We start from the raw sequence: 14,171 nt of genomic DNA on the forward strand, positions 1-14,171 counted from the left end.
GACTAAAACCAGCACAGCCCCTCCGAACCCGGCCACAGCACTGCCGAAGGGATAGAAAGGAAAGGGACACTGAATTACAGGGCTCTGCTTAATTCTGGGTTAAGCCACGTTTTCAAAAACATGAATCAAAGAGACAGAAAAGCAAAAGGTATCATGTCAAGTCAACTACTGAGAGATAAGAACCACCAGGAGGGTCCAACGTTCAAAGTCCGGTGGAGAAAGACACTGCACCTGGCTGGAATTACACAAAGTCCTGGGAACTGTGAGGTAGAAGCAGACACTTCAGCCGTCAATAATGTAGCGGCTTCTAGCCTGATGCGCTGAGGATGAGCAGGTCCTCAGGGTGCTGAGCTGAGCCCGGTGAGACATGAGATGTGAGACCAAGTTCCTGACCTCAGACAAGTTTTCTCTCACCTCGGGGACTGTGATCTGTATCACCCTGGGCTGGTGGGAACACACTCAATGTCACAGACCAGTAATCTTCCCTGATGCCTGGAACTGACCCTTTAATGCTAAAATTCTCTTGATCATTTCAGGATAGCCACAGACAGACTACTTACTACTCTGTAACAGTTAAGTGACGTCTTTAAAGATCCAGGAGACAGACGCTTTCTCCAACTGCACGATCTTACTAGAATGATGCACTCACATATTCCTGACATAATTTTATAATTATTCTGGTTTTTTCTGTCCATGTAAGATCTCTGCATGCCTTGAATCAGCAGTTCCTTTTTAAGTGGTGTGCTAGGAAACTAAATGAGAACACCTTTCATAATTTTAAATAAAACAGAGGAAACAGACTGAGAAAGAACTGGAAGAACTCTGTTCGAGGAAGAGGCTCTGGATCTAGGCTTTGGGCTGTAATTTTGGCTGGACTTCCCACTGGTTTAAAGACCCAGCTAAGAAGTATGACCACTGCACTAACTAAATCCTGTACAAGCGGGGCATCAACCACATGAGGCAGAGCTGTAGGAGTCTCTCCTCTCCTGGTCCAGTGTCTAAGGAGAAAGAAAGGAGGATGTTAACATGAACTGATAAACCAAAGTGTTAGCTCTAGGAGGCCAACAAAGGAGGCCAGTCAAACCTACCACTGACGGGGGGGCTTTGTCACACTGAAAAAATCTGGCTTCCAGAGAATTTTTGGTTTGCTCTGAAACAACTCTTCAAAACCCATCATGACACATCTTGGGATAAATACCCTAACCTTTCAGAACCAAATCAACTCTGTATGAAGCTGTATTTTCAGCACACCTTCTAACCCACTCTAGGCACTTAATGGACACTTGTTAAGTGAATGGAACTACCTAGTTCTTGTTTTTTATTTTTAAAATCAAGGCCATGAAATGTGATTTCTATAGAATCTGGAAGGTACCATAGGGGAAATTCAGAGTAAAAAACAACCAACTCAAGAACAAAAGAGGCAAGTGATGCTATAAATAAGTCTAAAGAGAAAGTACTCAGTACCATTACCAAAACTTCTTTTTAAAGGAAATTCCAGGTAAAAGGTGTTACCTGAGATGGTCTTGGCACTTTCCATGGCAGGTACTCTGGGCAGAGAAGCAGGTCGGCTGGTTGAAGACGTTCTGAGTAGATGCTCTGCACAGAGTGGAAAGATTCACAGTAAAGAGCCCCACCCCAGAACCTGAAGGAGCAAGGGCAGCAGGGTGGTGAGTTTCACGCCCCTCGTCCTTGAGGCTCCCCCCTCACTCCCAGCCTGGGGGCCTGGGAGCTCCACGGTTCCCCAGGGAGTCCGTACACAGAACAGCTCCACAGACAAGGAACACGGGAAAGCGTCCGTTCAGTTTTCACTTCTAGAGATGAGACATTCAACACAGCTGAACGCTTCTAAACAACCAACTGCTACTTACCTCTGATGCAATTCAACCCAAACTCAAAGATCCCCTGCTATACCTATACCTGGGTCTAAAAGCACAAGCTAAATAAAAGCCTCGCGCCTGTGTGCCTGGAGCTAGTAGGGAAGTTACGCGCACACAACCAGACAAGTCGGGGGGATGCCGGAATAGCAGGATGATAAGCGCCGTCAGACCAGAGGGGGCAGCCATCACCTCCCCTCAGGCAGCGGGGAGCCTTTGCCGCGTAAGGACATGAACTGTCAGATGCAGGCCTGGCTGCCGGGGAAGAGGGGTGGGAGCAGCGTCTGAGCCAGGCAGTGATCAGAGGTACAAGGACATTCAATTTAGGGACAGTAAATGAGGGGCCTGCGGAGAACAGAGGGCGGCAGGAGACAGGCTGCTCCCAGGCGAGTGGGCTCCGGTCTGAGGGCAACGTGGAAGTGGCCATCGTTTCCAAACCTTCGGGAAGGACAGGAGGACACCGCCGCTGCCACTAAGTGTGTGGCCCCACCTGCGGAGCTCCTCCTTGCTCCCAAGCCATCTTGGGAGACCCTGCAGTGCCATGAACACTGGCCGGCTGCCCACTGCCGCCTCCGTCGCCCTCTGCCCGGCCACCCCCGCAGCCTTGAGTCCTCCCTCCAACATCGCGTCCTCAGCACCTGCTCCCCACAGTGGGAGCCCCGAACATAGACCAGCACCCCCACCTCGGGCTCCAACCCCAGCGAGGCTGCCATCGGGCCAGGACGACATGTGCCAGGATGGGCAGACGAGTCCTGCCTGCTGGGTGTTCGCAGTGTGTGATGGTGTCACGCTTCCTGGGGACAAGGCTCACTGTCCGAGACCGTCCCCACTGCAAACACACACCGACAGGGAGAGGCAAGCCTGACCTACAACCATCAAACAGCCTGTCAGCACTTCTTTTCAAGAAGTGGCAATTTAAAAAATACTCCCTCTCAAAATATCACGATGTCAAAAGTGACGTCACATGATGGCACCTTTCAAGGACAGCACACCCATCATTCCAAAATTTACTTTCCAGGCATGAGGAGCGCATAGCACTTTGGCAGGGAAGGCAGTGGAAAGATGAGCTTATTTCTGAACGAAGACAGGACTCCCGTGGCCCAGAGCCGCTGCACCTCCCTTGTCCTGAATCACCACCACCTCGGGGCAGAGCCTACCAGCGGGCTGCGGTCAGAATCCTGGACCCTGTTGTGGCCGGCGAGTGCCCTCCCAGGAGGAGCGCCCTGTGCACAAAGTCTGACAGACAAAGCCAAGTTCATGGAACATGGAAATAGTAGGAAACAGATATCACCTTTTAAAATTTAATCAAAACGCCTACTTCATGGTTATGAAACCAGTCATTTCCCAAAAACCTTCATCTCTCAAGGAACACAGCAAGCAGAGAAAGAAGGAAGAAAGGTTACAAGACAGAGGACTGGGACAAGGAGTGTGAAGGCCGAGGCAAGCAGCGGGCGGGGGGTGGGGTGGCGAGGGCGGCAGCCGCTGCATCTCCCCCGACCCTGCAGGCACACGACGACGAAGCATGTTTACAACGCGACTGCGAGTGTCTGCCCAGCCCAGGCCAGCCTTGCTCTCACTGCATGTCCAAGGGTCCAAGTCCGTCTCACTCTGTGGACAGTCCCTGGCACAGGCCACTAGCTCCTTCCTGAAGATGTACAGAAAGGCCCTGAAAGCCCCCACAGCTCTTCATGGCAGAATTGCTGGGCAAGTCTCTTTGGGCACAGCACAGCCCGCTGTGGCTCAGGCACCTGGCGAGCAGGGGAAGGCACCCACTCCACCGCACGGTGGCTGGACCCCAACCTTACATCCAACCGCCGTGTCCCTTTTCGGGAAACAAGTCAACATGACAGCTGAGCACAGCAGGGAGGAGATCAGACATTGCAGTGATCGGTCTGCTCTGCTGCCTTAGGGCACAGTTCTTGTCTGTAATTCATTCATGAAACAAAAACCTCCTGGGTGTCTGCTACTTGCCAGGCACTGGGTGTGATGCAAAGGTCAGAGAAAGGGAAAAAGAGGCAGGAACTTGCCCTCGTGGAAGTTGGAGTCTGGAGCGGAAGCCAGACATTCAAAACATCACCGCGAGTGAGGGAAGCAGGACAGACCGGTACCAGGGGCTCAGGGAATACAGCGGGGACGTGACCTGCTCTGGAGAGGAGGGCCGGAAAGTCCTCCTCGGGAAACGGCATCTCGGTTACGACTAGCAGGATAATTAATAGGTTTCCTACAGGCAAAGCAGAGTGCGTTCCCAGCGGGATGCTCAGCAGACACCAAAAGAGACGGAAGGCAGCAGTGCTGCACACAGAGGGGCGGCTAGGAGGCCCAGGCCGGGCCTGAGGCTGTGGACTCCACCTGCTGGCAACGCGGAACCAAGGAAGGCTTCCTTAGATGGACATCCGTCCGGCTGCCGGGGGCCGGAGGGTAACAGTGCAGGCAGGGTGAGGGGTTCAACTACAGAGCAGAGAGAAGGGTGGTCTGGACTGGGGTGGTAGCAGAGGAGATGCGAGAGGAACACAGACCGGAGGGTTCCTCAATGAGGCGGGATCACGAGACTTGTTGGCACCTGGATGTGGAGGAAGAGGAGGGCAGCTCCATGTGCAGAGGTGACAAAGGGAAGAGCACTATGGGAGGAAGAGGTGAGGACACACGGAATGTGAGAACCCTATGAGGTACCTGGGGAAGGATGTGGACGGAGCAGACAGAGGAAGTGCAGATACGAAGTCAGCGAATATATGTAGTTCTGGAAATAATCAACATGCAGCTGATGAGATGAGAATGAACCAGTGCCACGCAAGTCCTGAGTAACTTCATATCCTGTGGGTACAAAAGTGAGGTGAGACCTTGGAGAAGCGAGTGGGACACAAGCTGGGAAGGGCAGGAGATAGGGTGCAGGAGCCACAGGAGAAGGGGAGACACTTCTTCTCCACGGGGGAGACAGGGGAGACGGGAGAGATGGGGGGGGTCATTTTCAGATGATGGGAGGGAGCAGGCAGAGAGGGTCAAGCCAAAGACCCAGGAGGATAAGAGGAGAGCGCGAGGCTAAAGCATCTGTGCAGGCCGGGGGACGAGACCAGGGCTCGGAGAAAGGGAGAAACCACAAAGGCATACTGCTTGCTCCGGACGGGCAGGCCACGGTAACACAAGCACACCAGGCCGGCCACTTCTGTCTCTCACTGGAGAAATCATAGAAATAAACAGGTATGGGCACTTGTCCTTTTATTGTTTCCCAAATCAAATTTACAGGCAAAACAGTGGTTTATAAACAGGAGCCTAAATAGCCAACTTCTGTTCACAGAGGAATAGCTCCAAATGGGCCAATGTTCCTGCTGAAAACAACTATAAAATCTTGGGAAAATATGAAGATCAACTACTTAAAGGCACTGAAGAGAAACCAAGAGAAGAAAGAAAAAGAAAGGCGCCTATACTTGGAAGAAGGAAACAGCGCTGGGTGAGTTCCCCAGGTTTATGGCTGTGGGCCGAGTGCAGGCCCCCGGGGAGGCCGTGCAGGGCAGCTAGGGTTTGGTAGCCAGCCCATGGCCTTACCGCCTTGAAGAAGCAGAGGAGGTAACTCGGGACAACCAAAGCTGCCGGAAAGCGAAGGGAGGGGGGAAGTCCTAGAAAGGACGGAGTCATGAATCCTGTATATAAATCTGCCCAAATCTCACTGGCCCCTGAAATCCAGAAGCACTCAGATTCCAAGGAGCTGCATTAAGGAAAAATAACAAAACAGCTATTTCAACTGAAGGAAAGAGACTGGAGTGTGAAGTGAGCCAAATTAACTGCTTATTAACAAAAACTAAGCTTCTGTGGAGGAACAAGATAGAATTCAGAATTCACACAGCTCAGGATACAATCTAAAATTACAAGACATACAAATAAACAGGAAGAATTGACTCACACTCAAGAGAAATGGAAACCTTACCCAAAGATGACTTATATGTTAGGGTTAGCAGAAAAGAATTCTAAAGCAGCTATGACAAATATCTCAACATTATAAAGGAAAATATGTTCTCAACTAATGAACAAATTGGAAACCTCAGCAGAAACAGCTAAGAGAGTATAAGGTGTGCCCTCCTTGAGATGCAAGGCACAGGACAGCCTAAAGCTGAAACTGGAGGAGACACGAGAAAAATCCTCTGGAACCTCCACCCCACTCTGAACACACTGTATTTATGGCACAAGTGTAAGCCTGCTGTGCACTGAGGACATCGCAGCAACAACCAAACTCAGCCCAGCTCCTGAGTAGATTAACTCAAAATCCCACATTTAGCAGAAGGAAAGAGGTGCCCATGTCAAGGCATAAAACCACTCTACTGTTCTACACATGATGTCCAACTTCCAACAAAGAATTATAAAATATACAAAAAACAAGAAAAAAATCAATACCTCCAGCTCACTACATCAAGACACAAAGCAATCAACCAACCAGACACAGATGCAGCACAGACGCTGGAACTATCTGATGGAGCATTTAAAGTAACTATGATTTCTAAGTAAAGTCAGCCAGAAAGAAAGAAAAACACCATATGATATCACTCATATGTGGAATCTAAAAAAAAGAAAGAGAAAAAAAAGAGAACACTAATGAACTCATCTACAAAAGAAACAGACTTGCAGACACAGTCAACAATGTTACAGTTACTGGGGAAAGCGGGTAGGAAGGGATAAATTTGGGAATTTGAAATTTGCAAATGTTAACCACTATGTAAAAATAGATAAAAAAACAAATTTCCTGTGTACAGCACAGGGAACTATATTCAATATCTTGTAATAACCTTTAACGAAAAAGAATATGAAAATGAATATACGTATATGTATGCATGACTGGGACATTGTGCTTAACACCCCAAAATGACACATTGTAACTGACACATTACAATTTTTAATTTTTAAAAATTAAAAAAATTAATAAAATAACTATAATTAATATGTTAAAGCTTCTGGTGGAAATAGCAGACAACATGCAACAGCTAGAATTTTCTATTTGAGTCTCACTTATAGTTTCCATCTCTCTGCTGACATTAGACAAATAAAACTGTGAGAACCAAATCTCTGGTTCTCAACTGAGGCAATTTGGCCAATATACCAATGTCCTGAGGCATTTCTGGCTGCTACAACTAGGGGGCTGGATGCGGCTGGAACCCTGGAGGGGGCTTACCATCTAGTGGGCAGAGGCCAGGGATGCTACCAAACATCCTACCACACACAGAACGGAGAATGGATTTTACTGCATGTAATTCTTTTTATCAGCCGGTATTGGGGGTGGGGGGATAAGATGCACACTGCAACAAAACTAACCTAACTGTACCACAAGAGCACGACATAGCCACCCCAAGAGGGCGTGAGAAAGGGAGCAGACCTAAGTAACCTTGAGAAGAAAGGTGCTTTGGCTGGATACTCTCAGGCTAAACACAAAAAAAGAACTGTCTGCAAACACAGCTCTGGTAAATTTGCTTCTCACAGGGCACGGTTTAGCAGTCCTGGAGCTACTGGACATGCGTACCTGGGGCCATCAAGTTAAGTAAATACGCTGCAGATAACGAGAGCTAGGTTTCTCACTGTCAGGAGAAAGAAGTCACAAATGAGGAAAGGGAGAAGGCCAGATGCACACTCAGGTGCAGTCTGGAGTCAGAGGCATCAGTATAAATGCACGATTTCTGACAGACAGACAGACAGACAGACAGAGAACAGTCACAGGTGTGTATGCAGGGGCTGGTACACCTACTTACAGACTCCCTAGCTCTGTCCAGAGGGGAACTGCAGGCAGCGAGCATCACTGGCACCCAGATCTTACTTTCTAAGTGCCCTCAATTCCACAGCTGGTGCAGGAAAACCAAGTCTGGGTCATCTGAGGTGTGCAAAGTGAGAAAGCGCTTTGGAGCTTGGGGTGGGACTTGGGGCCAGGGGAGTAGAGAAAAGAGGAAAGAGCTCCCAATGGCCAAAGTTGAAATAATATGAACAACAGAATAAATAACAGTAATGGACTATAACCCACAGAACAAAATAAATACCCATGGGTCTATACTAATACAAATAACTATAAATATAACAATAAATATAATAACGTAATATACATAATTCCTTACAGGAAGATGAGGAAACAGAAAATCACCGCCAGAACATGGTAATAACTGCTGCAGGCAAAATATACAGCAGACGCTAAAATCAGCAGGAGGAAGTTTAAGCAGAAATAGGATATTTATTACTTACCAGCAGACAACCACTGCAACCAACGATCAAGGTCACGTTACAGTTACACGTGCCCCTGATGTGGTGGCGCGCCAAGAAGGGGCACCCTTCCCGACAGTACAGAACCTCAGCATGACACACCCAAACTGACAACCTGCTGCAGACTGGTGAGACCTGAGGAGGTGAGAAACTAAATGCAAACCGGGATCCTGAGTTTGCTGTGCAACAGGAAAGGGACATCAGTGGAACAAGGGGTGAGATCCAAAGCCTGGTTAGTTCCTGACACTCTGACCACACTGCCTGTGGTCACGCAGGTGTTCACGTAAGGGAAGCTGGGTGAAGGGTTTACGAGAACTTTCTCTCAAATTTTTATAACTCTTCTCTAAGCCTAAACTTATCTCAAAAGAAAGAGTTTAAAGACAGAGAGAGCACCTTAAACAAACAGTGCAGTGCCTACTCACCACAACAAGGTACTAATGCAACTTACTTTGAAGTGCATTAAAAAAAAAAAGATGAACTGAAGGAAGGGTAGGTGGATGGGCAAATACATGATAAAGTAACTGCAGCAAAGTGCCAGTGAATCTAGGAAGAGGGCTGTGGATATTCACTACACAACGTCTTTCAATTTTTCTGATGCTTGAAATTTTTCATAATAATATGTTGGGAAAAACAAAGGAGGCCAGACAGTTTAGTTTATCAAGACAAATAAACACCAGGAACCACAGGCAAGAGAAGGAAGGTGGGCAGGGACATCTATTAAACTGTAAATACAAAAGGGTAGGATTTCTATCTGAATTTCTCCCTGGAATTTCCCAGCTAGGGCAGGATCAGAATCTGATTTAGATCTACTCTTTGGAGAATAACATTGCTGTGAGACTTTTTAATACAAAGTTCTTTTCCTTCCAGCTTAAAAGTAAAGAGAGAACTTTTAACAAAGATTTGGCTTTCTGGTAAAACCTCCTAACTTCGTATCACATTTATTAAATATACCTTTACCATAAATCAATTTTTTTCAAAATACTGAATTTTTAAAAATTTTCACATGTCTATTCTCAAGTAATACAATCAGACAGATGATAACAGCATGCATTTCTTTAAGGAACGTGACTGTACTTGGACTAATCAGCTTCCTCAGATACCTGTACGTCTCAACTGATGACACTAGTGTGACTCACCCAAGGTCACGTGGATGCTGGGCAACCCCGGCTCCCCAACCATCAGCACCGTCCGGCCAAGGTCTCTGCTTAATCCCGGACCTTTAAGATCACAGTGCAGGTGGGGGCCGTGCAGACCCTCCCAACTATTGGTACCCACATCCCCGGCAGCAGACCCACCCTCCACTGCTCAGGCTGCAAACACAGGCTCACATCTCTCTACAGAGATTCAGTGAAGTAGCACAGCACCTGTCACAACACAGACTGCCAACGCTAACAACGGATTAGCCCATTTATATGATAAGATCTCTGGTTTAAAACACTTTCCTGCAAGTGATCTACAAGCATGGTGAAAAACAGAACCAAAAAAACAGAACTTCTATAAAATATTTAACTGGAAGATACAACGAATTCTCTAAGTCAGTAGAACAAGCAGCAGCACCTTTCAATTGTTCAGTAAGGAAGCCACTGAAACTTTCAAACTGAAAATGACAGATTGTGTTTTTTGATTTACGCCAAGACAAAAGAGACAACTAAGAAAGAAAAGCAGTTAACTCAGCGCTCAGACTCCTACTGTATCAATCACAGTTTGGATAACCACTGTGGCTTTTTATGACCAAGAACCATTCGGTTGCTCTCAGTTTTCTAAGTGTTTCCTTCCCTAGTGATGGTTTACAGTGAAAGATCACACTCTCAGCAATTCTCGGATAAAATTCACCCACGTGTGTTTCCCTCTCTCCTGTTTTTGCAGCTCTCACTAAACCTGGTTAAGAGTCGTGACAGCAGAAGGCGAGACTGAGACCAGCCTTCACACGGCCTCCCGTTCTCATGGTTTGTCATCAGGAGCCCCACGACTCCAGGTGATGCGGGGGCCTTGGAACAAAGCAGACACGAGTCCCCGACCTCGAGAGCTCCCCTCCGGGGCGCAGGCAGTAAGCCAAGGTAAGTGAGCCACACCGAGTGGCCAGAAGGTAAGTGCTAAGGGTAAAAAAAAGTTAAGGGGAGAGAGATGAGCGAAAAGGTGTGGAGGACAGCATGTGGTTCACCACTTTCAGCACAGCCTCAGGGCCTTACGGCCTCACGGATGTGAGATCTGAGCAGCCTTGAAGGCGGGCGAGACATCCAGGAGAGTGTGGCAGCAGAGAAGAGTTCAGCTCGAGGTTCCAGGTCAGGAGTGTACCTGGCTGCCCAGGGGACAGCAAGGAAGCCTGAATGGCCAGGCAGAGTGACCAAGAGAAAAAAGGGATGAAGCCAGGCTGGAGGGTCTGGAGGCCACTAAGAGAAAGCCAGCAGAACCTGGAAAGAGGGAGCTGGCCAAGGGCTGGGAGTGGGACGACAGTTCCACCTTACGTCCTTTAAGACCAGGCTGCCTGGAGGGTCAAGGGTAGACTGCAAGGGGCATTAGAAACCTTCTGCCAGAATCCAGGTGGGAGCAGTGGTGGCTCAGACCCAGGAGGTGGTAGGAGAGGGAGGGCAAGGCCCTGGTTCTGGGTGGACTTGAAAGCAGAGCCAGCAGGGTTTCCTAAAGAGCTGAACAGGTCCCAGGAATGGGGTCTGAGATAAAGAAGGGAGGAAGGAGCCTCCAAAGTTTCTGGAGGATGAAACTGTCATTAACTGAGGCAGGGAAGACAGGCTACAGGTAGATGGAGCCTGGGAAATGAGAGAATCCTGTCCCAGACAAACTCAGTCTGAGGGTCTCCAGTATCGAACTGGAGCTGTCACACAGGAATTGGATACACAGTGTCAAGTCCAAAGGAACAGGATGCAGACATCAACTGAGGGATAGTAATCACAGCCCCGAAACAGGACGAAGAGAGAGTGAGCGCGGACAGACAAGAGAGGCCCATGGACACTCCACCACTCACAAGAGACGGAGGAGGAAAAGCAAGAGTGTGTGTGAAGGACCAAAAAGAGCACCCGGAGGAGGGAGGGATCAGCAGGACCTGGGAGGTGGGCAGCTGGGGCACCACGCCACCCACAACCTCGACGACAGCGGCCATGGTAGCCAGTGAGGGTGGAGCCTGCGGCGGGTGTGAGAGCCTGGGGAGCGTGAGAGCCCTGAGCCAGGTGCTCACGATCATCCCCGAGTCAGACAAAGAACAGCATCAGAGAGGCCGACAGTCCACACGCGAAGGCCGACGACCTCCACGCACACATACGAATCCCGGTGGATTCCCCGGGGCGGCGGGGGAACGTGGTAAAGATGTAAACCGTCCACGCTGTTTCCTCAGCAAGAGGACCCACTGAGGGGAGAAGAGACCTCAGGTCACGGCTGACGAGTGACCCGGCAGCTGAAGCGGGGTGGAGGCAGGTCTGTGCAGGGCCAGCGGCAGCACCACCACCCTGGGGTCCGCTGTCCCCCCAGGGTGCACAACCAGCTTCCCACGTCCCGGGCTCGCGGTGGGGCGCCAGGTCCACTGTCACCTGAATCTCTCCTGCCTGGCGCTCCCTGAGGCCCACGAAGCCAGCCCTCAAGCTTCCTTAAGGGAACACTTCCCCCAAGTCTGCTAATTCCTCTCCACACCTGTCAAAACCGAAACCTGTGGTCTCAGCCCCAGAGCCTGACTCCCACACCAGGAGCGCGTGCAGGGGCTGGGTCCGCCCCGCCGAGAGGGGCCTGGCTCCCGAGGGTGCACACAGGGCCCAGCGTCTCCACACCCATCCCAGCGAAGCCGCCTTTCCCGGAATCAGGCCTGACTCCCACATCCATTCTTCCAAAGTGCTTCAGCACCATATGGAGGAGGCAGTGGTGTAGGAGACGGACCCCCGTCCTCGAAAGGCAGGAGACCTGAACTCTGGGGCTGCGTGGAAATGGGCACTCGCTGGACCTCAGCTTCAGGGTCTCGAGTCCCTCTTACAAGCAGCACAGAGATCAGAACAGTGGGCTTGGGAGCCAGGCTGTCCCTCTGTACTGCACATTAACCACGTTACCCTGTGCTCATGAGCTACCCGACTTCCTGAAGCCTCACTTTTGGCATCTGTAAAACGGGACAACAAACCCCATGAAGAACAATGAGAGCGCAGTGCCCAGCACCGGCGCGTGCTCACCCCCCACCACGACGTACAAGTTGTCTTCCAAGACGCGTCTATCAGTGACTGATCTCCATCTGTAGTTAAGACATGACACTAGTAAACTTCTGATAAAGAAGTACACTAGACTGGTAGAAGTAACGTCAAGAACAAAAACGCCCAACAAGTTGGTTGGTCAAACAGTCAGAAAAATAAAAAATGAACCAGCAAAGTGAAACCCATGGGATGTACCTTGAACAGGGATTTCCCCATAGTTTGGTCTCTTATCTGCCAGGGCCGCCAGGGGTTTGGACGTGGAGATGGGTCCGCTTATGGAATGTCTCTGAAATCAGAAGGCAAAGGTGTTCAAGTTAGCCTGCACATGGACCTGGCCTCTCAAAGAGACTAAACGCTGCCGGAGTAAATATTTAGTTTCGAATTTGCATAGTTCCTTCCACACTGTCACAGTAAGACTGAAACACACACTCCTAGGGGCATCCGTGACCAGTATACTGTTTTAAAAATGAATACAGAGGGATCCCACCTGCCCCTCACTCACCAGTTAGCAAAAGTCGGTCGTGCTCCTGTGGGGCCGCTCGTGCCCTGGTTCCAAGCGGATCTCACTCCTGTCACCCACTCACCAGCTTCCCCCTCACCACTGCCCAGGTGCAAACCTGTCATCCCAACTCAGCCCCCAGCCTCCTCAGCTCTGTCCCACACACGCAGCCACAGGTGCCCAGACACCCAAACCCTCTCCATTCTCCTGCTCTGCTTCCCGCACCTTGACAGGCTCCCAGCACGGCACCTGCTCAGGCCTCCTTCCTCGCTCCCCGGCCCTTCACCCCGCTGACCTCTGACTCCCCATTTCACTCCCCGCAGAGCCTGTGAGCCGCTGGCTTCTCCACATCCTACCAACACTGGGTATCAGGAGTCTTAGTCTTGGTCACCCCGAGGGGTGTGCACTGGGATCTCGCTGTGAACTCAGCTTTCATTTCCCTGATGACTGACGCTGTTGAGATCTTTTCACCTGTGTACTGGCCATTTGTGTCATCCTCTCTCAGGAAGGGACTTTTCAGATCTTTTGTCCATTACTTACTGGGCTATCTTCAACCAAGAAGACAAACAAGTCTTCTCTGAGTGCCAGTCTTTTGACAGATGAATGAATTACACGTATATTCTCCCTAGTCTTTCATTTCCTTATTGGGAAGTTTCTTTCAGAGAATTTTCAAATTTTGATGCCCAATTTATTAATTTTCTTTTATAGTTCCTCCTTTTCTGTGTCCTAAGTAAGAAATCTTTGCCCTGTTGAAGTAATGGAGATTTTCTTCATGTCTTCATGTAGAAGTTCTGACGTTTCAGCATTTATACTTAAGTCTATAGTCATTTTCAGTTTTCATAAATGCCAGGAGGTGAGGGTTGTGGTTATTTCTTTTTCCATTCGGGTATCTATTTGCCTCGGAATCCTTTGTTGAAAAGGTTATCCCTCTCCCACTGAATTACCCTGACATCTTTGTTGAAAAATCACTTGCCCTGTTTCTGGATTCTCTATTCGACTGATCTAATGTGTACATTTAAACTGGTATCAGTACCACACTGCCTGGGTTACTCTAAGTACTATAATCAGGGACTGTAAGTCTTATAAATTTGTCTCTTTTTTCCCCAGATGCTTTGGATATTCACGGTCTTTTGAATTTCCATATAAATTTTAAATTATACTATCAATTTCTACCAAATAGCATGCTGGGATTGTAAGCAGGCCGTGTATCCTTCCATTTATTACTGTTTAACTTCTCTCAGCGTGACTGTACAGTTTTCATTGTAAGGTTGTGCACTGTACTTTATTAAACGTATTGCCAAGTATTTCAATGTCCAGTTGCTCACTGGACTGGCTGAGCCTAAGAGACAGCAGGAGGGTGCTCAGATGGAAGCGAGTCTGCCATGACCTCAT

The 14,171-nt window shown here is 49.1% G+C and overlaps 1 protein-coding gene across 2 annotated transcripts in view; it reads right to left on the reverse strand.

The window, feature by feature from the left end:
• Positions 1 to 14,171, reverse strand: part of SPECC1L (sperm antigen with calponin homology and coiled-coil domains 1 like) — a 112,544-nt gene that overhangs the window by 40,217 nt on the left and 58,156 nt on the right. For both annotated transcript variants that reach the window (XM_072952856.1, XM_072952857.1), the window contains 2 exons: positions 12,476 to 12,566; positions 1,513 to 1,596 (listed from right to left, as the gene is read on the reverse strand). In XM_072952856.1, coding sequence (XP_072808957.1) covers positions 1,513 to 1,596; positions 12,476 to 12,566 — 175 coding nt within the window. The remainder of the gene's footprint in view (positions 1 to 1,512; positions 1,597 to 12,475; positions 12,567 to 14,171) is intronic.

The sequence above is a fragment of the Vicugna pacos genome, chromosome 32, assembly GCF_048564905.1.
Source record: "Vicugna pacos chromosome 32, VicPac4, whole genome shotgun sequence".
Classification (NCBI taxonomy): domain Eukaryota; kingdom Metazoa; phylum Chordata; class Mammalia; order Artiodactyla; family Camelidae; genus Vicugna; species Vicugna pacos.